This window comes from Denticeps clupeoides, chromosome 4 (genome assembly GCF_900700375.1).
Source record: "Denticeps clupeoides chromosome 4, fDenClu1.1, whole genome shotgun sequence".
NCBI classification, from domain to species: Eukaryota; Metazoa; Chordata; class Actinopteri; order Clupeiformes; family Denticipitidae; genus Denticeps; species Denticeps clupeoides.
In genome coordinates this window covers 8147757-8175698 of record NC_041710.1, presented here as the reverse complement: position 1 = coordinate 8175698, position 27942 = coordinate 8147757, and the positions used below count along the sequence as shown (strand labels likewise).

Here is a 27942-nt window from a genome sequence, read left to right as displayed (position 1 = left end):
GGACCTGCTGCCGCCCCAATCATCACTGCAATAGAACGCAAGTAGATATCAGAATTAAAGAGTGAGAAATCCACCCAATCAGGCTGGAATGAGGAATCTCAGTAGCAATTATTCCATCTCACCCCACGAACAACAGAATCAAAGAGACCAACTTTAGGAGACACCAGGATGGAGAGACAAGGATCTGGTGATTGTACCACCAATTAAAGTAAAAGACTCCAGCCACAGATACAATGAGGCACAAAGCCCGTAAATCACACGTCACCCAAGCGCCTTCCTTGAGGTCATGTCATCCTTCATGACCGAGGAAGCTCAGACCTGTAATTTAAGAGATGTGTTGCCGATGGAACGTCATAAATCTGACACCAAAGTGAGAGAGAAAGACGAAAAAATAAGAGGGAGGGGGCATTCTGCGACATTTAGTGTAAACGAGAGGAGCATGTTGAGGGGGGGGGGGGGGGTATGGTGCTGGGAGGAGAGAGGGAGGGCTATTGCTTGTTGGGATCTCGTTGGGTGGTCCCTCTCGCTCTCTTTTTCTGTGTACAAATAAACTTAACCCCATTGTGGTTGGCCGTTCCTCTCGGCAACAGGGCAGGAGCGGCCGCACTGCCGGTGGCCTTGAGGAGATGAACTGGAGGTCCGACAGAGCAAACACCACCTACGCTCAAGCCCTTTACAACCAGACTCGTAACTGCTATACGGCTGGAGGCAAGGGGACATTGTGGCTCAACATCACCTCCGAAGAAGTCTACAGACTCTTAGAATATGAAGTCACAGAGTATTAAATACGCAGAATCTTAAGATAAATAAACCTTCTTTTATTAGGATGCTGATGATACACTATTTGTACATAAAAAGGTCCATGCATGTAAGCTTAGAGGCAGCTTCAGTTTTTTTCTTCAGATTTCCATTAGCTGGTCTGATCCAACGATGACTTCATTGGATTTTTGAGCTAAAAAGGAGACAAGAGAAAAGTGTTATTAATCCGGACACATACACACAGTGTGAAATTACAGTGGCTCCTAACCTGTGCTATGAGTGGACACAGGGTGCAGAATTGCCTTCTGTCCTAAGAACATTCTGAACCGTGGCTATAATGCTGCAAGTATGTAATCTAGTCCACATAAAAATATAAACCAGCTAGAAACTGAAAAATGGACAGTGAGAAAAGCAAGGAGAACAGGAACTGAAGCGTTCATAAACTTTATAGATTATGTGAAAAATCATTTAGACAGCTGTGACTATTTGAGAGAGAAAAAAAAAAAAAACACACAACCACACAAAATTATTTAAAATATTTAAACACAAATGAATGAATGCATATCAGAATCAGAATATCTTTGTTGTCATTGTAACAAGTACAATGAAATTAGGTGCAGTCCCAGAGCCAGAGGTATTTACTGTGTGTAGAAAAAAAGGTAGCTTAAAAATAAGACATATACTACTATAATTACAAATATAATACAGAATATGATACAAAATATAAAATTATAAATTAAAGGGTGAGGTAGAAACCTTATTGGACATGAAACCTTATTGCCATAGACTGACAGTACAGAGGGCATAACAACTCCTCGCGAACACACACAGGCCACAATGTTGAAAAATGCAACATCTCCAAACCAAATTATGTAGAGGAAGACAAATGTTCCATATAAAGACATATTTTAGTGAGACGGAATCCACACAAAGACTCTTTTAGCGTTTTGCGTTTGGAGAAAGATAAACAGAGCATGGAACACCAGGAGAACGCTACATTTGCAAGCCAGGACGCAAGAGAGTCAAATGGGGAAAAAGAAGAAAAAGAATAACAAGACAAACAGAGCCAGAGCGGACAGTTATTCTCATCGGTGTGGTGGCGCAGTCTGCCGACTCAGATCATCAGCACCTGTAAGACAGCAGCACCTGACCGCAGATCGTCTCTCTCTCTCTCTCTCTCTCCCAGGGTGGTCTCTAGACAGCCAAGGGGACGCATGATAATGCTAATGTCCATGCCAGGCCGGCATCTAGAGAGGAGCAGCGGAAGGAATGAAGATGGGGAAATATCGCTGTGGTTGGAGCCCAGGTCCACAAAACAACTCCAAATTAGGCGTGTTCCAAAATTTGGTACCACAAAGAACTTCTTCATCAACTGGCTGCTGAGATGAATCTACACATCAGTATTGTAATGAGCCATGTATGGAAGAACAATATTATCTGTTGTGTTTGTTTAGTACTACTGCAATAGTTTGAATATTGTGAGTATCCTGCACTATTAGTCTCCCAATTCAATGAAGTCTGACCCATAATTCATATGAACATAAACCATACTCATCCCATTCAGAAACATCTAACCTAAGTCTACGGTTGAGCCCAAATGCTTTTTCAGAGATTTTTTATAATAATCAGTATTTATCAGTGTATCTTATATATATTCTATGTGGGAAATATGGGAAGTGATTAGAGTGTTTCTGATTAAGATGACCAAATTGGTTCTCTAACAAGGAGAAACTTACATGAAAGTGAAAGCGACTTGATTGTCATTGTGAAACACTGCAGAACAGGACACGGTGCACACAATGAAATGTGTCTGAGAACACTTGAGCACTGGGCAGCCATGAAAGGTGTCCGGGGAGCAGTGTCCGGGGATGGTACTTTGCTTAGTGCCACCTCAACCTTCTGATTACGGGTCTATGCAAAAGTAGTTCATTAGAAGTATTAACAAGGGTTTATGGTATATAACACCATACTCACAATATTTGAATTGAGGTAACCCTTAAATTTCCCTCCACTACTGTGGTATCACAACAGACTGATTCCATGATGTTCTGATACATAAAGCAGTGTCGGGAAAAAATAGAAAACTATGCAATGACGCGTATTGCTTCATGTAAAATTTGTGTATTGGACTCAATCAGTAACTTGAGAGCCATTTTTGCCACAAGATTATTTTTAATGGCAATTGTACATCACTTATTTTTCCCCTTAGCCTCAGTTAATTTCTGAAGGTGGCATAAAGTGGGTCACTATTTAAACTGTCATTGGTTCCAGGTGACAGATTTTCCCTTGACTTGAGCCATGATAGTACTCTAAGACACGTTGCCTTATAAGTTCTTTTTTGGTGATATTGCATAAGAGCAATAAAAAACACTCTTAAGTTTGATGTCACATCAAAGCAGAGACAGCGTCGCTTCAGGTGGGCCGGAACATCCAAACTAAAGGGCAATATGGCACTTTGATGCATTTCTCCGGTTAGACTGAGACTTCAGAAGTTCAGAGGAGAGTTAATGCCTGCCCCCGGGGTTGCTGGGAGAAATTTACAGCCTTTATTATAAGCACTGCTTTTTAAATTATTAGGTTACATTAACCTCTGCTTTGGGTTTTCCTGGGGATCGCTGGAGACTTTCGCTCTGAGGAGACCATGTGGGTGTGCGATGTCGGCGGGCCTGACTTGTAATGTGGGATTTTGGCGGGCAGGTCCAGTCGAACTTTGATGCCCGGTACTGGGGGAGTACATGGTAAGAGAGATGCAGAGTGTGTGTGTATAGGGGGGTGTAAGTGTTGCAGTTTGGGAGTGAAAAAGGAGGGGGGGCTGGAGCTGCAACACCCTGTTGTTCAGTCAATTAGGCTGGCCAGTCTCTGGACATCTTAAGACTGCCTAAGGCACTGTCATTGATAGAGAGGTTAGAGTCCAGGCTGAGACCACCCAGAATACAACAGCCACACACACACACACAGCACGCACATACAAACAGAGTGAGAGGGAGGGAGAGACTTGGGCACACACACAAACCTCACAGTGTGAACTAAGATTGAGAGGTTAAAAAAAAACTCAATTGTACACACAAGCTTTGGTTTTAATACACTATTAAAATAGATTACAAGACACGGCTTGCTCACACACACACACACACACACACACACACACACACACACATGCTAACAAATTCATTCATCCAGCCACTCTCTGTCTCACACACACATGCACACAACAGACTCTACTTACTGCCGAGCTGTGCGGAGTTGAATGAGTTTTAACGCATATGAATAAGCATCCATAGACATAGTGTAAATGTATACCTGCATTTTGTGTAACTGTGAGACACTCACCGTCTGGTTCTATGCGCTGGCTGCTCCCCACTAAACAGTACTTAATGTCAGCGTTACGACCAATCACAGCATTACTGCAGATTACACTCCCCTGGATATTACACCTGCACACATACAAATCATATTTACACCACATACGTCTAGTATGAATTCACTGTAAAACACATTCATACACACACTTTATAAACCTCAGAAACATTCATTTACTCAAAAACATAATAAAACACACACAAAAACAGTTGTTTATTCAATATTAGAACCCTATCACATCCCATCCCATAAATTACACACACTTGTTGGTAGAACAGACTGAGAGAAGAGCAAGTGCAACACACAGAGACGCAGACAGAGAGAGAAACCCACAGAGAGACAGAGAGACAGACACAGAGACAGACAGAGACAGACAGAGAGACAGAGACAGACCGAGACAGACCGACAGACACAGAGAGAGAAAGACAGACAGACAGAAAGACAGAGACAGACAGAAAGACAGACCAAGAGAGAGACAGAGAGAGACATACACGTGTCGATGTCTGCCACATTCAAATAATAATATTTTCCTGGGATCGCATTGGCACTGTAAAATTTTATTTGCGCAGTTTCATGTTTACTCGAGTTGCTTGGCCAACTGCTTTCTCCCTGACTTGCTTTCTTTTTCCTCGCTGGTGCAGAGACGAAAATTGCCACGAACATTCTCCTTTCATGTTTTTACTAATTGCACAGCTGAGAGCTCAGACTCCCAGCTGAAAGGAAACCCAATACTGCACTTTTCAGTAGCCATGTTTTATTTGCCTAAAGAAGACATTAACATATATATTAAAATCAGCAGCACTGACATCATTGACAAAGAAAATAATGGAAGCAGGAACCGATGTATGCAGGGCAGTGTGTAGCATGTGTGTGTTGACCCAGGTTAGAACATTCCAGTCAACACCTAAATATCCTCATTTTTTTACTTTTTAATGTATAACTCAACCATCTTAACCAAATTAAAAAAATTATGTTTCAATTGATTCCAGTTGGGTGGGTGTAGTCCTAAGTCTCTGGCACCTTTCATAGAAATGACTCATGACACCTAATGCATTTTAAATAATTATATCAGTGAGCAAAAAGTTATTATTATTATTTATTTATTTATTTTAATACAGTATTTAAAAAGATTATATATTTATTCATAAATCCAGAGTGGTTTACAATCAGTAGTTACAGTCCCCCTTGAGACACTCAGGATTAAGTGTCTTGCTCAGGGACAACGGTAGTAGGTATCTACTAAATTATACTACATAATCAAGAACAGGGACATTTCTAAATGAATAAGGACATATATAAACTTTCAAAAGACTAAAACTGACTGACGTCACTGATAAACATGAGTTATGAATACATTAAACCATATGAATACCAAGACGCAGACATTATAGAACACACTCACCAGACTCCAGTGATTCTCATTTAACTATGAAAAGCGACTTTTAAAACAAGAAAACTGGGCCATTTCCCAAAAGAAGCGATATCGGTGCACATTCCTGGCCGTCGGATTGATATGGCCGTGTTATGGGGGAACGGCGCTCGCACAGAAAACGTTTCTGCGTTATCTGCTCTCTGTGAATGAGGAGCGAAGCCGCCGGCCGATCATCTATCGGCACACATCAGCGCGAGAGGAAGCGCGACTCCTGGGTGGTGAAGGCGCTGATGTAATCACCCACCTGAGCTGCTGAGATAGCAGCGCTGCTACGCACAGAGAGAGCAGATAAAGAGATGGAGGGATGGGGGAGAGATGGACTGAATGAGTGAGGGGGTGACGGAACATGAGAAAGAAAAGATGTACGGTGTGTATGTATGCCAGTGTCTGTGTTACACTGACAGAAACAGACTGCGTGTGTGTGTGAATAAATGTGAGTGTGTTTCCCCGTGTGTGTCTCTGAGACAGTGTATGACAGAGACAGACTGTGTGAGTGTGTGTGTATGCACTAATGTGTAATTGTCTCCGTCAGAGGTAGTGTGTGTATGTGTGTATGTGTGTGTAAATGTGAGTGTGTTTCCCCGTGTATGTCTCTGAGACAGTGTATGACAGAGACAGACTGTGTGTGTGTGTATGCACTAATGTGTAATTGTCTCTGTCAGAGGTAGTGTATGTGTGTGTAAATGTGAGTGTGTTTCCCCGTGTATGTCTCTGAGACAGAGTATGACAGAGACAGACTGTGTGTGTGTGTATGCACTAATGTGTAATTGTCTCCGTCAGAGGTAGTGTGTGTATGTGTGTGTATGTGTGTGTAAATGTGAGTGTGTTTCCCCGTGTATGTCTCTGAGACAGTGTATGACAGAGACAGACTGTGTGTGTGTGTATGCACTAATGTGTAATTGTCTCCGTCAGAGGTAGTGTGTGTATGTGTGTGTAAATGTGAGTGTGTTTCCCCGTGTATGTCTCTGAGACAGTGTATGACAGAGACAGACTGTGTGTGTGTGTATGCACTAATGTGTAATTGTCTCCGTCAGAGGTAGTGTGTGTATGTGTGTGTAAATGTGAGTGCGTTTCCCCGTGTGTGTCTCTGAGACAGTGTATGACAGAGACAGACTGTGTGTGTGTGTGTATGCACTAATGTGTAATTGTCTCCGTCAGAGGTAGTGTGTGTATGTGTGTGTAAATGTGAGTGTGTTTCCCCGTGTATGTCTCTGAGACAGAGTATGACAGAGACAGACTGTGTGTGTGTGTATGCACTAATGTGTAATTGTCTCCATCAGAGGTAGTGTGTGTATGTGTGTGTATGTGTGTGTAAATGTGAGTGTGTTTCCCCGTGTATGTCTCTGAGACAGAGTATGACAGAGACAGACTGTGTGTGTGTGTGTATGCACTAATGTGTAATTGTCTCCGTCAGAGGTAGTGTGTGTATGTGTGTGTAAATGTGAGTGTGTTTCCCCGTGTATGTCTCTGAGACAGAGTATGACAGAGACAGACTGTGTGTGTGTGTGTGTGTGTGTGTATGCACTAATGTGTAATTGTCTCCGTCAGAGGTAGTGTGTGTGGGTGTGGGTGTGTGTGTGTGTGTGTGTGTGTGTGTGTGTGTGTGTGTGTGTGAGAGAGACATGTTGGTTCCTGCAGTGGTACCGACACAGTCAGGTTTGTGTTGGCAGTGGAACGGGGCCCATTTCTATTCAGGCGCTGACGGGACGAGAGAGGGGTGGCGGGGGGGTTCAGTCGGTGATGGGAGATTACAAGGATTGGGATTTTAAACAGAGAGACCACCAAAGAAGCAGCCCTGAAACTCCACTAATTACTGACACTGTGCTGCTCCTCACTCCTCAACACCCCCCCCCGCGCGCTCCGTATACCCTCCACCAGTCCCCACCCACACCAAGAAAAGAAAGAAAGAAACTCCTCCGCTTTGTAAACAAGCACTCCTCCGCGCAAACAAAGGCCCAAAAAATGCAAGTGCCTTCTTCACTGTGCCAGGGATCCGCTAATCCCCTCTTACATTTTTTTCTTGTCGTCAAAGAACCGCTGCCGTCCCTCTCTTTTCATCCGCTTCTCCTTTCATGAGCACGCTAGTGCTGTACCCGTGCGGGCTCTTGCTCGCCCACGGCCGCCTGCCCTCCCTCTCCATCTCTTGCTCCGAAGGGCCCGAAGCTCTCCTGCAGGATTTTAAATGAGACCCCCTTTCTCCTTTCACTGCAATTCATGCTGCCCCTCCGTCTTCTGAATGGAGAGGAGGAACGTCATTTATAAAAAGTTCCTTACCTCAAAAAAGGGAAATAAGGAGAGAATTGTATAATCTGACTGCAGTATACTATTTGTATTTGTGCTCTTCTCTCCTTTTTTCGCTTTATATATATGGATTGGAATTTTTCTACCCTGGCTCCGTCACGGTTTTGTTTTTGTTTTTTGGGTGGCATGGGGATATCTGTATTTATATTCATCACCTATTTATGTCTGCATGTGTTGCATGGTGACCTTCTTCAGGGGTCACTGCATACCCATGCACATTTGACAAAACAGGTTTCTGTTTTTTCTCAACACAATGACCCCACCCCTACGCCCCAACTCTTTCTCTCCCTCCCTCCCTCCGTCCGTCCTCCAGTCTCCCATCTCACACCAGAAGCGAACTGTTCTCGCTATATATGGGTTTAAGACAACAGGTCTGGCTCGTGAGGTTCAACAATGCCGTAGACCAGCTACTCTCCAAAACGCACGATGCTGCACCGACGAGGCAGAGGCAACTCACCCTTCCTCCACTGTAACCCCGTTCATAAGGATGGAGTTGGTTATCTTCACCTTCTCCCTGACGGTCGAGGATGCGCCGACAGTTGAGCGCTTGATGGATGTCTTGTCTGATATCTGACAGGAAGCCCCGATTATGCTGTCAGCTCCCACCTTTCAGAGGAGAAACAGAGTCGTGTTTTCAGATAAAGTGGATTAGCATGGACTACTGGAGCGCTCAATACGCGTAAGCTCCTATTCATCAGCGCTAGCGTGCACTTGATAACGTAATCCTTAATGGGCTCCGAGAGCGTGAAAGTGAAGATGTGAGCAACAGACCTACAGTAGAGACGAAGAGGGTAGGGCGCGAGAATGCAGGAAACAGGTGGAGATGCACAGAATGAGTGGGTGAACGGCAGGAGGGGAGAGAGGTAGGAAAGTAGAGGAGGACAGTGGATTTCGGCCACATGCTGACATTAGCCTCGTGGATAACACGATCGCATATGAACCAGAAGACGACAGTGACAGGTTCAAACCCCACTTACTATAACTGTGTCCCTGAGGAAGACACTTGACCCTGCCTGAGTGTCTCCAGGGAAACTGTCCCTGTAACTACTGATTGTAAGTCGCTCTGGATAAGGGCATCTGGTACAATGCTGTTAATATTAAGGAATAAATATAAATGTATCTCCTGATAGCCCAGTCAACACAGTCGGTCCTGCTTACCTGAGTACACTCAGAGATGACAGCTGACGGGTGTATCGGGGGATCTTCAATCAGCTTCGGGGCCTGAGACACACATTAGAACACGGTATAGAAAATAAATAAACAAATAAATAAATAAAAACCACTCAACACAGATTTAAAACATTTCATATGTACTCACATCCTGAAATGAGTACATCACACATATCACATCACCGCGATAAACACGCAATTTTTCTAATCCTGTTCATACTGTGGCATTTGTTCAGTTTTGAAACATTTTCCCCATGGATCAAAGATAATTGAGGAAGTGTTTAAAAAAAATAAAAATAAATAAAAATACAGAAAAAATGACACCTCGTTGTAGGCCTCGAAGCGCCGGCACTTACCATGCGGTTGGCCTCGATGTAGGCGGCCAGCGTGTTCACACGGTAACAAACGCCATCCTCCATAATGTGCACGTAGCACCGCACCTTCCCACCATGGTAGGCCTCGCTCATGTCTCCATGGTGATCATTCCAGCAAGAGCGCTCCTGTGTCAGCCTTAACAGTTCTTCATCCTTACAGGATCCTAGGATCTCTGATAAAACAGAGTGTGTGTCCGTTACATGTCTAGTAACACAATGAATAAGTTATGTGTGTGTGAGACACTGTGTTCACTGTGTAAGTGGTGTGTATGTGTCCATCAATGAAGTGTGTGTCAGTAATCCACTATTATGTGTTGGTGCGTGTTTGTGTGTTTAAAAAAACAATAAGAACAATAAGAAGAAGGTTCAGGTGACTGTACCCAAATTCGTCTGTCCTTCCATCTTCTGGCTCATTTCCACCTCATCTTTATTGTTTGGTAAATTTACAGATTTGGAGAACTGTTTACGCACCAAGTATGGTATTAACTCTCCTCGAATAGAAGAAATGTTCCTGTGGAAGGCAAAAAGACACATCTTAACAATTTGTGTGTGTGTGTGTGTGTGTGTGTGTGTGTGTGTATTACCCAAGGTGTCTGGGTAAGAAAAAGTGTCTGCTCTCACTTTAATGTTTTTTGAATTCCCATTTCGAAGTGAAGAAAGATATGAGGTTGTGTGAGAGCGATAAAACAAGGTGGACGAAGAGGAGAGACCCTGAGCATCATCTGAATTCTTAACGGGGAAGAATTACCTGATACAACAAAAAAAGCATGCTAAGAGATCAATGAAGTGACCCACTTCAGTCAGCTTTAACCCTTCAAGACAAGGTGCAGTGCTTGCATGCCCCCGACAACAAAGGTACTGTTTAAAATTAAATGCTTTGCGAGGAAATGTATTTTTATACTGTTTTAGCCTCATAACCCCATCCGGGCAAAATTGCATATGATCTCAACACACAAAGAAATGTAATTTCTTAATGTGATAAAAAAGCCATAAAAAAAACTAAAAAAAACACACAATACAATATTACAAATGTAAAAAAAAAAAAAAAAAAGACAAGAAACAAGAAACTACAGGAGGAGAATTCATGGTGATGGAAGCCTGAACCCAACCTGGCAAGAGCATTTCATTGCTTTTGACCCATCTGCACACTGTAAAACCTCTGAACACCTCCTGAGAACACAATGCTGTAACTTATGCTGTACAGCACATACTGTACATGCTCAAAATACTATAAATTTCAGCCAATTCTACGTGTTGCAATATTTAAAAAAATGAATAAATAAGGTTTTGGCCAAGCAAGATCGTTATGCCCTTTTGAGCTTGGAATGTCGAAAACAGTTTTTTCTGTAAAACTACAGCTTTAATACTACTTAATGGCTCCAGTAGTCCTCACACCTGATCCAGGTACAGTAACCACAGTAAAATACTTGGCAGTGGGTCAGAAAAACAGCTGGGAGGAAGACAGAACGCAGATCAACGGATGCAGACAGAAGAGTGAGGCTCATAAACAGAGAGTGGAAAATCCCTTACTTGTTTTCAACCAAGAAGTCAACCACACATCTCTTCAGGCAGTACAGGTGGGCATCGAGCAGGCCTGTTCGGATGCGCATCGAGGGATGTCTGGAAGGAAGAGATTGAGGTGTCACTGTGACTCACATTTCTAATAAAACCTTGCTTGTGGTTGGCTCTATTATAAAATCTGACACGACAAACCCACAGTGGTGCCCTGCAGCCCGTCAAAGCAGACAAAATACACTGCTCCAAAAAAATAAATAAAGGGAACACAAAAATAAGATTCATTCATCTGAATGAATGAAATTTTAAATACTTTGTTCTTTGCAAATGCTGAATGTGCTGACACAAGCACAAAAAGTATTGATGGAAATCAAATTTATCAACCCATAGATGTCAGGATTTGGAGTCAAAATTAAAGTGGAAAACACACTAAAGTGAAAAAGTGAAGTGATTGTCACATGTGATACACAGCAGCACAGCACACGATGCACACAGTGAAATTTGTCCTCTGCATTTAACCCATCACCCTGAGTGAGCAGTGGGCAGCCATGACAGGCGCCCGGGGAGCAGTGTGTGGGGACGGTGCTTTGCTCAGTGGCACCTCAGTGGCACCTTGGCGGATCGGGATTCGAACCGGCAACCTTCTGATTACGGCCTGATTACTACAGGCTGATCCAACTTTGATGCAATGTCCTTAAAACCAAAATGAGACAGAGTAGTGTGCGTGGCCTCCACGTGCCTGTATGACCTCCCTACAACACCTGGACATGCCCCTGATGTGGTGCCGGATGGTCTCATAAGGGTTCTCCTCCCAGACCTGCACTAAAGCATCTGCCAACTCTTGTACAGTCTGTGGTGCAACATGTGCTCGGTTGAATTCAGGTCTGGGGAACGCACTTCAGCCACAGTAGTTTAGCTTCATCTTGCATTAGGAGGAACCCAGGACCAACCGCACCAGCATATGGTCTCACAAGGAGTATGAGGATCTCATCTCGGTACCTAAGGGCAGGCAGGCTACCTCTGGCGAGCACATGGAGGGCTGTGCGGCCCCCAAAGAAATGCCACCAATCACCATTACTGACCCAATGCCAAACTGGTCATGCTGGAGGATGTTGCAGGCAGCTGAATGATCTCCACGGCGTCTCCAGACTCTTTCACAACTGTCATATGTGCTCAGTGAAAATCTGTCATCATCTCTGAAGAGGTCAGGGCACCAGTGGCGAATTTGCAAATCTTGGTATTCCCTAGCAAATGCCAAAACATGCTGCATGGTGTTGGGCTGTAAGCAAAACCCCCACATGTGGACGTCAGGCCCTCATACCACCCTCGCAGAGTCTGTTTCTGACCGTTTGAGCAGACACATGCACATTTGTGGCCTGCTGGAGGTCATTTTGCAGGGTTCCTCCTGTTGCTCCTTGCACAAAGGCGGCGGTACCGGTCCTGCTGCTAGGTTGTTGCCCTCTTATGGCCTACACCACATCTCCTGATGTACTGGCCAGCATGTGATGGTCAATCGGTGTTGCTTCCTTAGAGGACAGTTTGATTTCACAGAATTGTGATTGACTTGGAGTTATATTGTGTTTTTTCTATTTGTGTGTGTGTGTGTGTGTATATATATATCCTGATTGGGCTCCCTTCTTTCTGATAAGATGGTGAAGAAGCCATATTTCTCATCATAAAGGCTTTCATTTCCCCAGCTCCAGATTTAATAGACCTAATTTTGGCACCACTGGGGAACATCTGCTTTTGCAGGAGGCAGACTGAATGGGGCAGAGGGGGCATCTGTGGTCCGTCTCCAACCAGAGGACAAATTCAAAGAACATTAACAATCCAGCTGCAATGGAAACCCCTGCTGATTCCGTCGCCTGCTCCGCCACTACTGGCTTTTCAGATGCCAACAAGGCCAGAGCACCATTCAAACCTTTTACAGGCTTCTGGGGCCCGAACTGATTCATGACAAGGGTGTTTGCCGTCTCTGGCAGAAGTGCAACTGATTGCTGACCACTACGTTCGAAGTCCATACATCCCCAAACAGAATTTCACTGAACTGTCTCACATTGTTAGAGATTCTGGATTAGGTTTCCACCCATGCTGTTTCACACCTACCAACATAACAATCAAAACATGTTGAAGAAAAAGGAAGGAAGCAAAATAAAAATGTAAGTTATCAATAAATGAAATCAAAAACAGTTGTATTAAAAGAGCTCAAAATGCTACAACTATTGCCTTAATTTCTTCCTATATTATTATTTCAATTGATAACAGACTAGACATGGAAATAAACTCCTGCCTCCTACCAGTTTCATGTTTCACTGGAGATACAGACTCTGATCACCAAAGACGTGTGGTGAGGCCACCTCGACCCGAGGACCTGTTAGTGTCCATACGGTGTGTGAGAGGGAGAACAGACACACACACGTTAATGACGTGGGAGACATTAACGATGTAAGAGAAGTGTTCTATCTTCAGGGTGAAGTGAAGGCCCTCTTCTCCTGCACAATTTAGGTGATGTGACCTCACCAGAGTGCGAGGCACACACATACACACACATGCCTTTTTGGGAAATATTAATAAAAATGGAAGAAGGACTTCTGTGCTAAAATTCCTGAAATGCATGGATGTGTGTATGCAGACAAATACAACACACCCCCAACCTGTGTTAAAGAACAGGAGAATAACTGTCAGGTTTATGGTCCTCTCAGCATGTGACATAACAGTTTGGCACCTGCGGCCAGCAGCGGCTGTGTGTGTGTGTGTGTGTGTGTGTGTGTGTGTTGTGTATGAGCGCATGTTGCCTGTAGCAATATAACCAGCAGGAGGCAGACAGTAGAGGGATTATGTCCGGGTGTCTTTGCTCTGTGATTTATTGCAGACTATATCAAAACAAACTGCACAGATCAACAGCATCCAGACTGACCCCTGTGGACAGAGGAAGATGTATGAGGCAGGAGGACCGACTTCATCACGATAAACAGGAAGAAGTGCAACACGTTTCGATTCTCACCCGGCAGGCCGTATTTACGCTTGCTTTACATTAGCAATAGAGCTTGGTTTGTTGGTCGCTTTTGTTTTTGTACACTGTTCATGAACGAAAAAATAACATTACGATCTGATGTTCTCAGGTTTAGAGTAATGTAACGATTCCATGTGGTAATTATTTTAATACTAATAATATGCCATTAGTTTCACTGTTTCACTACTTCTCAAGTAATCTTAAACTTGTGTTAACACCTTAAGGAAATTAAAATATTGGGATAAATCACACACAGTGATACATTACAGTACATTGGATGCCATGTAGCTAAAGATCCTCAGTGACAGTAAATCTGGAGCAATTCAGGATACAGGAACACAACTGGGTTCAAACCAGCAACTTCACCACAGCCGGCATGTTAATAGTGCAGTTAGCGCTAAAGTCTTTACACGGTTTAAGGGAAAAACAACACCATTGCCAATCACTGACATCACGGCCAGTCTGCTCAGAAAGCAAATCCTGCTATGCACAACACTGATCCAGACATGAGAATTTAGAATGAACTTGTTGTCCATCTAGTTTCATGAACTGAACTCGATCAACCAATTGTGTTTCAAAATTCAACTAAAACCAAACGTAATTCTATAAAGTTTCTGGGTTTCCATCCAGGTTTCCTCTTTATTGTTCGAGTTCTCATGAAACAACGAGAAGAAAAAAAAATGGGAAAAGCCTTCAGGCCTGGTTATGTGTGTGAATGAGTCACCAATGACTTTAATGGCTTACTACGAACACACACACACACACACACACACACACACACTCCCCCCACAACACACTCCACATTGCAGCGTGCTGAGGTCATACTGCTCTCGCAGGACACACAGCGAGTGTCTGAGTCAACATGGATAACGGGGCAAATGTACCCACTGCCCCGGTCCACGACAAAGGCCCGACTCTCCAGACCTCTGCACTGAATGCTGGGTAAACACCCCAACCTTGGGCCCATGGGGAGGGTCAGGGACATATAGCTGGAGACATATGGCTCACACCTTCACCCTCAGAAAAGAGGCCAAACGGCGCTTTAGACAGTAAAGTCTGAGCAGCCTGTTTGGATAAGACACAGCCACATGTTGCTGCAGAACGTCTGCACCTTTCAAACAAGTCAGTGTGCGCTCCGAAGGCAGTGTTAACACACTCGCCCGCCTGATTCCACCATCTGTAAAACCTTTACTGCATTTTTTTAAAGCTGGGAGTGCATTGCAGACACATACAGACATTCCCTTTCTCCCCTGCTTTCTCCCACATATGTACACATATTGACACATTCTCTTTCACAGACACACACACACACACACACACACACACAGGCCCTGACTTATAAGGGCTGTAAATATACAGAAATGATGGAAAAATATACAGATGTTGAATGTATAGATGTATACATTGTGTATCGAAGTAAGGAGACATTAAGAAATATGTGTTTATGATTTATAATCCTCTGATGTATAGTCCGGATGGGCACTAGGTTACTATGATCTATGGGGGGGTTTAAATGCACCATACATATGAACCAATAAGAAAGCCCTCACGCTGACCTCAGTATAAAACAGTTATGTCTACAACGCCATTCTTGTTCAACCAAAACGTCCTGTTTTCCTAACCTGAAATGTCTCTGTGCGAGATCATAGAGTTACACTGGCTCATGCTTAATGAGACTAACCCTTTATGTTCGCCACCATTTCCTTGACCATGAGGATGAGTTTCCTGAAATAAAAGATATTCACATCGGTTACAATTAAATAACACGTTGCCATCTCAAAAACGTTAAATCACTTAATTATCCAAATCAAAGGCTAATAAATAAAAATCCAGATGGCAACTTTTTGGGGGGGAGGACAGTGTAGACTATACCTGCTCTGAATAAAAGAAGATTACAGCCGTATGGGTGGCAAAAATGAATTCCGAGAAAAGCCACACAGTCCTAAGGAAAAACAAGGGCCAGATTCTTTCTGGTCATTAAAGTATTTATCTGTGCTGCGTCTGTAGGACATCTGCGCTGGCGTACAGGCTGTGGGTGGGAGCTGATGCATCAAATACGACCATTATAAACATGAACTGCAACTATAAAAGCAGTTCATTGGCAAATGAGAAAACAAACCAGGCCACTACTATGACTGTCACCTCTCTCTCCATCCACACATGACTCTCTGCTTTCAGCACATGCACACAATATCATGCAGGAACTAACAGAGCAGTTACCCGTAATGCCATGGGGCAGAGGTACCTGAGAAGAGTGTTACAGTCTAAATACACACACACACACGTTTAAAATGTTCTGAGACAGCCAAGTAAAACAAAGACACTGATACAGCACACTGCATGTACACTTTGCAGTGTGTGTCAGAGATCAGGATACATAGTTACAGTGGCTTAGAAAAAGAGCGTGTGTGTGTGCCCGGGCACATCTGTGAGATCGAAAGCAGAAACGGACGCAACTTCTAATGGGATTCTGTGTACTGGCTCTGTGTGTGCGAGTGTGTGCGGTGGAGACTGGGATTACTTGGTGGTGGTGGCTTAGTTACCAGGACATCAGACTAAACTGTTTAAAGGAGCCGGGTGCAATTTGTTCACAAGTACATGTATGTGTGTGTGTGTGTGTGTGTGTGTGTGTGTGTGTGTTCCTGTGAACAGAAAATGTGGTGAGAATGGAAAACACTTGTGGATGGACAGATAATTGACTACCAATGCTTATACCCTACTGTAGTATTTGTAAGAAAGGACTTTCATTCATCACAAGTTCAATTGTATAAAGCATTTGTGAAACAAATATTACAATGTGTTTGCAACAATAAAACATGTGTGTGTGTGTGTGTGTGTGTGTGTGTGTGTGTGTGTGTGTGTGTGTGTGTGTGTGTGTGTGTGTGTGTGTGAGAGAGAGAAATATTGTGCATGCATTAGTGCATTCAGTTATATGGAAGTGTGCAAACAATTATAAGTGTAAGTGTGTGTAAAGGGCCAGTGGTGGCCTAGTGGGTAATGAAGTGGACCCGTAACCAAAGGTTGCCGGTTCGAATCCCCAAACCGGCAAGGTGCCACTATGCAAAAAAACGTCCCCATACACTGCTCCCCGGGGGCCTGTCATGGCTGCCCACTGCTCACCAAGGGTTAAAAGCAGAGGACACATTCCGTTGTGTGCACTGTGTGCTATGCTGTGTTTCACAATAACAATCAATTTCACAAAATGTGACTATATAATGTGTGCATGTGTACTAATGTAAAAAAATCTATTCTCAGATAATAATTGAAACAAACATTTAGTATTGATTTCAATAAAAATTTGCACTGGTATCGATACTTAAATTTCAGTTTTGCATCTCCTGGTTCATGGAAATCTCCGGCAGACTACAACAATTTTCAACAGGCATTGCACCATGCAGACCCACTGGAGGACCCAATGTTTTCACGAGAGATGCACTTTAAACATGGCAGCGGTCGAAAGCAGCTCCAGAGTTAATTCTGCAGCACCAAGCTTGCTGGAAAATGTGAAAAGCAAGAGGACTGTCTGAAAATTTTTTGGATATCAACCAGATGAAGGGGGAACACCAAAAGATGTGGAAAAAGTGCTTTCTAGTTGTCACCATCAAAGAACAGGTTTAGCACTTGAAAGACAATCACTCCAAATTATACCCGATTTAAAGTCCCCAAAAGGGGAGCAAAGTTGTTAAAACATAATATGAATATTTTATTGCCACTGTCAAGCAATACTGTTGAAGTATATATTTTTCATATGTGTGCGCATGTGTGTGTGTTTGTGTGTTATAGCTTTATTAAAAAAAACAAAAAAAACAAACATTATTTATAAAAAAAAAAAACATTTAGAATGTTCATGTGTTTGTTTTTAGAATTGAAAAAAGTATCACGTGTCGAGTACCATCCTTAGTATTTGAAGTTTGAAATTTCAGTATTGTGACAAGCTTAAACACTAGTAAAGTGTTTTTTTTGTTTTTTTTGCTTTCTGCTCCATACAGAATGTGCAATAGAGTCAGGGGTCATATTTTCCAAATGCAAATTACTTGATCTTCATAAATGGTCAGCCCAATAGTCGCATTATTGATGATCATCAGTGGTCGAGGTGATACCCACTTGCACATGATGGACTTCCTGATGGTCAGACCATCTTCTAGGTCAGCCTCATTTGCCATGAAGAGGAGCCTCTGTCCAGTGGCATCGACCCCAACAAAGTCTCTCTGTTCTCCTGTGTTAAAACATGCACAATTGTGAGAATCACGTACTGCTTAGCTACAAGAAAGGAAAGCAAATTACAAAGACTGCAGACAGTGCAATCTGCTTTATTTATAAACTTCTGGGATAGCCACGCATCATCATCCATTAGTGGACCAACACTTGTCTACACTGTTTGCCTGGACAGACCTTGGATATCTAGGTGCACACAAATATTTGAAAAGCTGTCAGGAACAGAACATAGCAAAGCTTACTGCGCACACAATTCAGTATTATTTATTATACATTTTCCCATCTAACAGATATCTAACAGCTGAAGTTTGCATGTCATCATGCCAACAAGCTTGGTTAGGCTAATGGCCACACAATGAACTTGATTTGTTTGCCGAGGCTCTGAAGACGAATTGCAGAAGGTGACAGAGGTTATGTAATGAAAAACATGAAGTAAAAACTAATCCACATGTTCCTTCTGTGCTGCTTTACTATTATATTATGCCGTAATGTACACTGCCCTGGAGGTATTGCCAATATATGAAGTTGCTTCAGTTGGTCTGATCTGGGTTCATCTGACAAGCTGAAAACATTTCCATCAACATATATTTTTTTTCCATTAATAGAAGTTCCTGATGGCATGGGCATATTTCAGTATGACAATGTCAGGATTCATCAGGCTCCAGTTGTGAAAGAATGGTCCAATGAATTATTAGTGTGCGCAATTTTTTTGAAGGTCCAGGGCAGTGTACTTACATTTACAGCATTTACCAGATGCCCTTATCCAGAGCAACTTACAATCAGTAGTTACAGGGACAGTCCCCCCTGGAGCAACTTAGGGTTAAATGTCTTGCTCAGGGACACAATGGTAGTAAGTGGGACTTGAACCTGGGTCTTCTGATTCATAGGCAAGTGTGTTACCCACTAGGCTACTACTTACAATGTAGGACGTACAATGATATGTGCATGTTTCATAAGTAATACCTAAATAATAGAATGAAAAAAATTAAGCTGCTATGAATGAAAGTCAACTAGAAATTATACAAAACCCCTACCTGCTTTCTTCTTGCCCTTCTGTCCAGGCACAGTTTCGGTGAACTCGTGCAGTTTGCTCATGAGCATGGCCATGCTGGCGTTATGTGCACGGAACAGGTCCACCACCTCATGCAGCGCCACGTCTGTGATCAGATCACAGCTCAACACCAACACATCAGTCTGTTAACACAAGATTGATATTGTCTTCGACAGGTATTGATGGCGAGCTGTTGCATTTCCTGCTTAATTTCCAGTGCAGCAAGGTCACATCAATCATCACGACAGATCTAAGAACCACTTTACTTAATTATATATGACAGTCAACGCCTGAGCTTTTAGGAAGCCAGACTTGACCATAAATACCCAAGAACTCAGTTGTGCACGTTTCAGAACACAACACTTAAAATAAATTAATTGTTCCACAAATGCATTAAACTGAAATGTTTTAACCAGACAAATTTCACACACACACACACACACACACACAAATAGCCCAAACTAGCCTAAAACCACTGCTTTACAGATATAGATATGCTTAGACCAGACAAGTGTGCACTATAAAAACCTGTATTTTAACCATGGCTTAAGTGACATCATTCAGACAGATTTCAATAGCTGATGGGGTGACTGTGTGTGTGTTTAGCCACTAATATTAGAGAGACATTATAAGCATATATAATGTATACACTATATACAGTAACTTTGTAAATTTCATTAAGCACTAACCACCGAGTCTCAGAGACACAGATACAGATAAATGCCATAAATAGTCCTACAGCACTCCAATTACCCATAAAGCTGAACCGAAGAGCGCAGACTGATATCGGGGTGCCGTTATTAACATAACGATAGTTTACATTTCCCAAACTGCCTGCAATCAGAGCACCCAAACGCACTCTGTTAAGCAAGCGGGTGCTGAGTGAGTGAGAGGGGCTGTTGGAGATCTGCAGCGAGGACAAGGACACGTTTTATTACCACTTTAGCATCATCTGGAACATTTTTTTTTTTTTATTAAAAAGAAAATACCCAGGTGAGAGAAGACCACCACCACATGGCCTTTTTTTTTTAATGAATGAATGAATGAATGAATGAATGAAGACCCATTAGATGGATTTCGACTCCACATGTGCGCACACGCCACTCGCAGACCTCAGTGCATGAAAAATCAGCACGTTTTCCTGACGACAGTCACAACAGAATCTGCATTTAGAACAGGACCGCACAGCTAATGCTAACACGAGAGCGTCTGGGGGGACGTTCTGATAAACACAGTCTCTCTCCGCTGACCGCGAACCTCACAGAGAGAGTATGCCTGTGTGTCTGTGCGTGTGCAGGCGCAGGGCAGGACAGAGAGAGGGCGGGGGGGGGACTGGCGATAAATCCATTGTTTCTGTTTGACTTGTCTGGTTCCCATCTGCTGTGTCCATCGCGGGCCTGTGGATAAACAAACAGGGGAGCAGAGCGGAGCGCGGGCCCGTAAAAACCGCCCTGGATCTGGGAGACAGAGCCGCATGCCTCATCGGGGGGCCTGGAGAGAGGGGATCTGCTGCGCTCAGACTTGGACTACGCTACGCTCAGAGTCCAGCCACGCTTTCCGTCCCGGGCAGGCGGCCCACAAGTGGAGAGCATGCACGCGCACGGACACGTACACGTAGACGTAGACACACACAAACACAGGCATCGGTCTGTTTCTGCGTGCAGTGTCCACTCTGCCATGAAGGGTAGCGGAGACCTTCATGCAACTGAGATTACAGGCCTTACTGAGACACGGAGGGCGGGGAGGACATGTAGATAAAAAGGAAGCAAGGACAAAATAAAGATGGACGTGATTACAGTAAAACTCCCTGCTTCCTTCTGAAGACATTAGGATATTATATTATTGACATTAGGACTGAGCAATATGAAACATACTGAATTGCCAATGCACACATTTTGTATAACGAATTCTATGAATTAAGTTGTTGCAATGTTTCTAATTATGATTTAAATTTAAAATCTATTCACTGTTCCACCCTAACATGAAAATTAACCCTAACATGCCACAATAGCACAAAATATGCCACTGCTTTTCAGTCTAAGCATGCACAAAATTCAACGACCCACCACTACCGTTAAAAAGCCTGAGCTATATCTATCTAAATGCAATGATCCATATATTGTATTAAACTGTTCATTTTAAACTGTATACAAATGAACTCAATGAATTTACCGAAACGTACTATATTGCGATATTTATCATTATCCAGATCTGAGAACATTTATTCTATGAGATTTATTTTCCAGCCTGACTTGAGGCCTGATTTGGGCACAGTTGGTAAAAACTCTCCACTCCCCTGCTGCATGCCTAATTTAAATATTACATAATTTTTTATTGATTTCCCTGTCAAGCCATTGAGGCTGTGACTTAAACATCACTGGAAACACAGCCGTTATTGTTCAATCAATCATGATTTTAGAAGCTCAGAAGCGCCGACTCCCAGGTCGAGCTGATTCAAGCGCTCAGAGATGCTGAGCTATTTCAGAGGGAGCAGATCCCACCCCCGCCACCCCGCTCCAGCCGCTGCGACACTGGAGTGGGCGTCAGCTGCAGGAGGGGGGCCGGGTGGCCATGGTCGGGGGTCATCTGCCGGCGCTCCTGGTTCTTTCAGCAGGGGCCTGGTGTGTGCTGGCTGCCAGGCAGGCTGCTGCTGCCTGGGAGGCAGAGGTCAGCCCACCCACATACAGCTGCTCTGGTTCTGCCTGGTTGCCCCCAGGGCTCCACGGCTCGCCAGGTGAGACCACCCAGGAAGAGACGAGATGGGGGAGAAAGAGACAGCATGAGAGAGAGAGAAATAGTGAGAAGGAAGGAAGGAGGAAGGAGGGAAAGAGGAACAACAGAACTCCCACTATCTAGCAGGAAGGACAGTTCATTCCTGACACCGGGACACACAAGATGAACGGAGAGCCGACGTCAGCATGATCTCTCACACACTCACACGTGGCGGAACACACAAAGGGCCTCCATTACACCAGCTGCATGATTGGGTGAACATTGATTTGTTTTATTAATTGAAGCTGTCTATTTCCTCCAGGTTGGCATTTGTTGACTTTTAAACATTCCGTTTGTGCTTCAGTGTGAAATTAGATTTTTATTTGTAATATTAGAAACATAATTAACTATAGAATATGTAAACATTTTAAATGCAGATCCAGACATTATCCACATTAAATATACATTTTATAGAATTAAGAGAATACTAAAAGCCAGAAATTTATGAATGAATGAGCAAGTAATTATGTTGCAAGTAATCACATTATATAAATTAAATACATTTTCTAAAAACCTATTAATAGAAAGAATTTTCATTTACTTATAATCAGAAAATGATCTAGTTCTAACTGAAAATTTCTGAATTCTACTCAGAATTACACTCATTACACAGATTAAGAATAGGCACATACAAATAGGCTTCAGTGTCTTAAGGAGGTGTCAAAAGATTGAGCTGTAAAGGTGAGTTGTCCGGTGATCCATGTAGATTACACATCCGAAATTGAGAATTCGAAGCCTCTAAAAGGAGTTAAGACGTCCTATTTGAGTAGCTTTTTTTTTTTTTTTTTAAATCACTGCATTAAATGGTACATGAGAATTGCACAGCTTTAAACTGAAAGGCGGCATGAATATAAAAGACAGAAAAGGAACACATCAACATGCATTTCAGCAGCATGTCCCAACAACACAGCTGCTAACTCACTTCCACGGCACAAAGACAAACTCAAATATTTAACTCGGAGTCCTCGCCCTTCAAAAGCCCAGGCTTTTAAAGCAGTGTCCCTCAGACAAATGGCTCCATTATACCTGCTGTTATGAGTCTTAAACGCCACTGTTGGTCTTGGGGGAGTGGAAGGGGTGACTGCGCTTGTACAGTACTGCAGGGTTGTCTTTTTTTTGGGAAGGGGATTAGGAGCCCCCATTGCCAAGGTTCTTCGCTCATCACTTCGACAGTGGGCTGGTGCGCTCCGGGCCTGTGCAACTCAATGCGCCTAATCTCTCATTTCTGCACAGGATTAGAAATAAAAATGCATCTGCTACAAATGGGGGACGTGCTGAAGCAGGTCCGGCCTCTGCAGCCACTGTTTGTTATGTTGGAAGAGATGCGTCTCTAAGATGCATTCGTGTGAGTGCTAGTTTCAATATTTTTTTTCTTACTCCAGCGATTGGTCCGTAATGCATTTGGCTACACACGGTCTGCACGCACACGCAGTGAATCTGCTCTTCTGAGGCTTTCACCCTCCTGAGTTAAATTAGGGGAAACTCAGATAGTCTAGTCACCGATTTGGAGCGGAACCCAGATGTCAAGACAAGCCATTAAAAAAGGCTCTCATATATACGAACACATGAATACTGACTAATACACAATGACATGATACAGGCCCCCCACACACACGCACAGTCCACGAGCCCAGCACATCTTTGTGGAAGGGCCCCCCCTTCCCCGCAGGACAACAGTTGGCTCCTGCTGACCTCATCTGTTTGGGAATGGATGGATGGAAGGAGGGAGGAATGGACAGAAGAGAAGGAGAGGAGTGTTTTCAGCAGGTGAAATGAGGCGGTTTGCTGCAGAGTTGGAACACAGAAGCCCACGGATCAGTGAGTGACCAGAGGAACACGGGATCTTACATACACATACATACACAATATAGCATCTAAAGAAAGTCTCACATGTGACACACATACAGACACAAAGTCTACCCAATAGGCATATTAATCAGCAGGAAAAAGGCAATTACCAATGTTTTGGTTATATTAAAAAAAAAAAAAAAAAAAACATTTAACATGTTTGGCATGTGACCATGTCAAGGTAAATCTCCATTCTGGCACTATAATACACAAACAGATTATAGTGAGGAAAATATTGCAATCAGTATTGAAAGTATGTAACCTTTTAACAAAATGTCTTAGAACTCTAAACCAGCCCCTAAACTAAACTGCTCTTCAATATGTGTCAGTGACCAAAAAAAAAAAAAAGAAGTGCACTAGAAGTACAATCTCCACGCTGAGGGAGAGGACAGGTTGGCATTCAGACGCCACTGGGCTTGAGGGAAGGCAGCAGCACCAACCACTGTGCCATGAGCGGTCCTGACAGAAAGACCCAAGATTGGTGTGATTACAGATAAAACAGCAATCGACGCGTAGGACAGCAGAGTTACACCGCTACATCCCACCTTCCCGTTACCTGTTTCTCGCGTCAGTTCTCTCCTCACAGCTCGTTTCTCACCAGTCCCTCAGCACACCACAACCCCAGATGAATTATCTGCTTTGTGGATTTACAGATGTAGTGATAGGATAAAGGGGCAACTTGGGACAAAATGAAGAGGTCTGAAGAAAGGTTTGTACCCCCAAAATTATAGATATCTGTATGAAATTGACAAGTCAGGAGAATAATAAGGCTTATTATGTTTCATCCAGTCAATAAAAACTCTGGATGCCCTTGCAAGCTACAAATGGGGGATCTACAGGGTAAAGAAAAAACAAAGAGTCAATGGTTGTGCTCAATCTTCCACACACAAACACACACACACCCTTTACCACAGCTCACACACTAACACTCTGTGTCCATTTGTTTGTCTTTTTCCCCTCACTGTCAGATTATCAGTCATCCAGAGAGCCTGCAGCTGCCTCTGTTCCTCCTAAATGTCAAAATCATAAATCATCCGCACTTCATCAACCACGACATGCTAACAGTTCTGAGGAGATGCTGAAAACGACCCCGGCGGGGTCGTGTGTGTGTGTGTGTGTGTCCATGCACTTCAACTCTCAAAACGTCCAACAGTTTCATATCTCTAGAGCTACACCCCCCCCAACACACACACACACACACTCATAGACACACACACATAGACAGACACACATAGACAGACACACATAGACAGACAGTGACGTCCAGCAGGAACTGAAAGTATCCAGGTATTTGGCAGCAGGAAACATCTTAAACAACCGTGCTCTGTCTGCTGGAACTGGCCTGGACTGGACATCTTCACTGGTTCTTCCAGTCAAACTGGCTCAGGAATGACTGTGGCCATAGAAACCGGGCCAGCAGGCTCAGCCTTGCTTGGCTTATTATGTAGACCAGGGAACTGCTTTTTATAGCAATCGTTCATCGTTGAGCAAAACTGAAAAATATGGACCGACCCATTTAAAACTGAACGTTTTACAGCCTAAATAATAACTCTGTTATATATATTTTGTTGTGAGTCTTTCACTTGAGGTCAAAGTGGGAATCCCACAGACCGCAAAATAGATCAACACATGATTAATGTTTAAACAAAAAAAAAGATAATTCACTTTTTATTCACCCACACAGTCCCTCATAAGCTCTGGTCAATTTACTTTCCACTGATATACCAAAATTCCATAAAATATTTTGTTCCAGTCTGACCACTGAGCAAATACACTACTAAGGGTTAAAAGGTCATTTGTGTACTGATTAATGTACTTGTACTAAAATGAATAACATTTAAGGAATAATCTAGACTTTTTGAGCCGCTGTACCAACTAATTATGTAGCCTGATTAGCACTTTGGATTGCATATTATTGCTTGCCTTACAAAATGGCCGGTTTATTACTCACTTATTTTTTTACAAACTTTGGTACATACAACTCAACATCCTGATTGACCTGCTGACCCCCGCAGCAACAATCCACTCACCTTAATCTTCTGCTGGACGTGTCGAAGAGCATCAGCGGTCCCCATCTCCCCCTCCAGCTGGATACACACCACGTCAAGCTTCATCTTCCCATCTAGCTTCAGCCGATCTGGGGTCAGCATCTTCTGCACATCCTTAGTGGTGATGATGATGACCTCTGCAGGAGAGAGTGTCAGGGACAGTGGCTGTTACCGCTGTACTAATGACTGAGCTTGAAGCTGACTTTAACTTCCTGTTTCAAGGAGGACATTCAGACTCCATGCATAGCTTTGATACAAAAAACAAAGAAATTACAATGCAACTTTATCTATTACTGTCCATTAAAAAGTTACTAATGTTACTAATGACCCTGACTGACATCATTTGGACAGACCATATAACAAAAGCCTTGTGCCTGACTGTCATCTATACAGATTGACAGAATTAGACAGAAATTAATCAAAATTAAACAGCACTGGGTGAAAAATAACTGTACAGACTATTGCTTTATCATTATTTGGGAAGGGAACACACAAAATATCACCCCTTAAGAACAATACGCATGTCATCTGAACAGAAGCTACATTATTTACCCACAAAAGCAGCCAGGGTGTGCAACAGCCAACCGGGAATGGCTGGTCCCAAGGCTCGGATTAAACTTGCAGGTTTTGTGAGAAAGCGTTTATGTAGTTACTGTAGCTTTTTGCTGAGACTTGTAAAAGCTAATTGCATGGCCGTGCTGGCAGGCTGGCTGTGAATCCGGCTCAGAGAGCCACACAGGGAGCAGGGCTCTGGCTCAAACGCCGCCATACCTGCCGCAACCCCACTGTTATAGTGATTTATTACAACCTCACTCTCTCTCTCTCTCGTTACTACAGCGATTACGGCGTATTGGTATAAATGTGCCGTAAACAGAACCATTACCCCACTGAGTTTCCTTCAATTATTATTTTTTTAATGAAGAGGAAGCAGCCTCACACTATTACATCATAGCAATCACTTATTAAAATACTTGTCACTCTCTTGTGACACAATGCACAATTCTTGCATTTAGTAAATATGTATAATGGAACAATTGTTAAATAAATGACAAACATTTGTTACCCACTCAAAGGGCAAAACCCACAGTGACCTAATGAACAATAGATTATCATTTTTTCCTCTCATTTAAATATGTATAAGCAGCCTATTTACTGAGGAAAATGCGAAAGGGCCATAAATATCGACCAAACGTTACCTTCAAAGCCCACTCTTTCCAACAGGTTGAGAGGGTACCAGATGAGAGGTTTGTTTCCCACGGGCAGCAGTGGCTTGTGGGTGTTGTAGGTGAGCTCCATCATGCGGGAGCCGCCGCCGGCGGCCATCAGCACCGCCTGCAGCTCCATCTCACACCTGCCAACGTGTTCGACACCTCCATTAAGAGCCACTTTGCGTGCAAGCCGTAATATAAACGTCAACGAACGGACACGGGAGGGTCATTAAACCTCTTCACTCAGTTACAAGTCAATTTTAATTAAATGTTGCGCTATAAGGAAGCTCGAAGGAGCGCGTCTGTTGCTTGTGATGCCTTCAGAACTCATGTTAGCTGGTTAGCTGACAGCGCTAACAAGTGTACAAACGTGTACGCTAGAAAAAAAAAACATTGACAATATGCGTGGATGAAATACTTACCCGTGACCCCGGCGCCCCCGAAATAATGACAGTAAGAAGAGAATCAGCAGGTTTCGGATAAAGCCGAAATACCAAACACATGTGGCTAACTAGCCAGCGCAGCTAACCACGTAAATAAGACAACGATCCGAGTTACATTAATGTCGAAGCTGACGATATAGCCAGACAGTGAACGCTAGCTAATTTAATGACTGTGAAAAATGCAGATTTAATATTTGCTGCACTAAATTAAATTCGCTGGATGTAGACTTGCTAACATTTGTAGCGCATTCCCTAATGAATCCGGAGCGGAAACACAAGCCGGTGGATAAAGTTCCTAGGTAATGTGAACCTGTCACATCTCCAAAAATACAGTTTTGTAAAATGTGGATATTATTAGACTAGAAAATAAATAATTTAGTTAATATTTATTGAAGGACATGTGAATAATATATATTTTCATGTATGATTTCAT

The 27942-nt window shown here is 43.1% G+C and overlaps 1 protein-coding gene across 2 annotated transcripts; it reads right to left on the bottom strand.

Moving 5' to 3' along the window:
- Nucleotides 1–797: 797 nt before the first annotated feature.
- On the bottom strand, nucleotides 798–27764 carry eif2b3 (eukaryotic translation initiation factor 2B, subunit 3 gamma). Of its 2 annotated transcripts, XM_028978118.1 has the most exons (13): nucleotides 27489–27764; nucleotides 27055–27209; nucleotides 25841–25995; nucleotides 19174–19333; nucleotides 18029–18140; nucleotides 10927–11016; nucleotides 9777–9907; nucleotides 9379–9569; nucleotides 9011–9073; nucleotides 8310–8458; nucleotides 4090–4193; nucleotides 3986–3992; nucleotides 2588–3675 (listed from the first exon to the last, which is right to left on the bottom strand). In XM_028978118.1, exons 2-13 carry the CDS (start codon nucleotides 27200–27202, stop codon nucleotides 3603–3605), a joined length of 1383 nt encoding a protein of 460 aa, XP_028833951.1. In that variant the 5' UTR covers nucleotides 27203–27209; nucleotides 27489–27764; the 3' UTR covers nucleotides 2588–3602. The 2 variants fall into 2 exon arrangements, with proteins under 2 accessions (XP_028833952.1, XP_028833951.1); XM_028978119.1 differs by lacking the exons at nucleotides 2588–3675; nucleotides 3986–3992 and adding an exon at nucleotides 798–952.
- Between the last annotated feature and the right edge of the window lie 178 nt (nucleotides 27765–27942).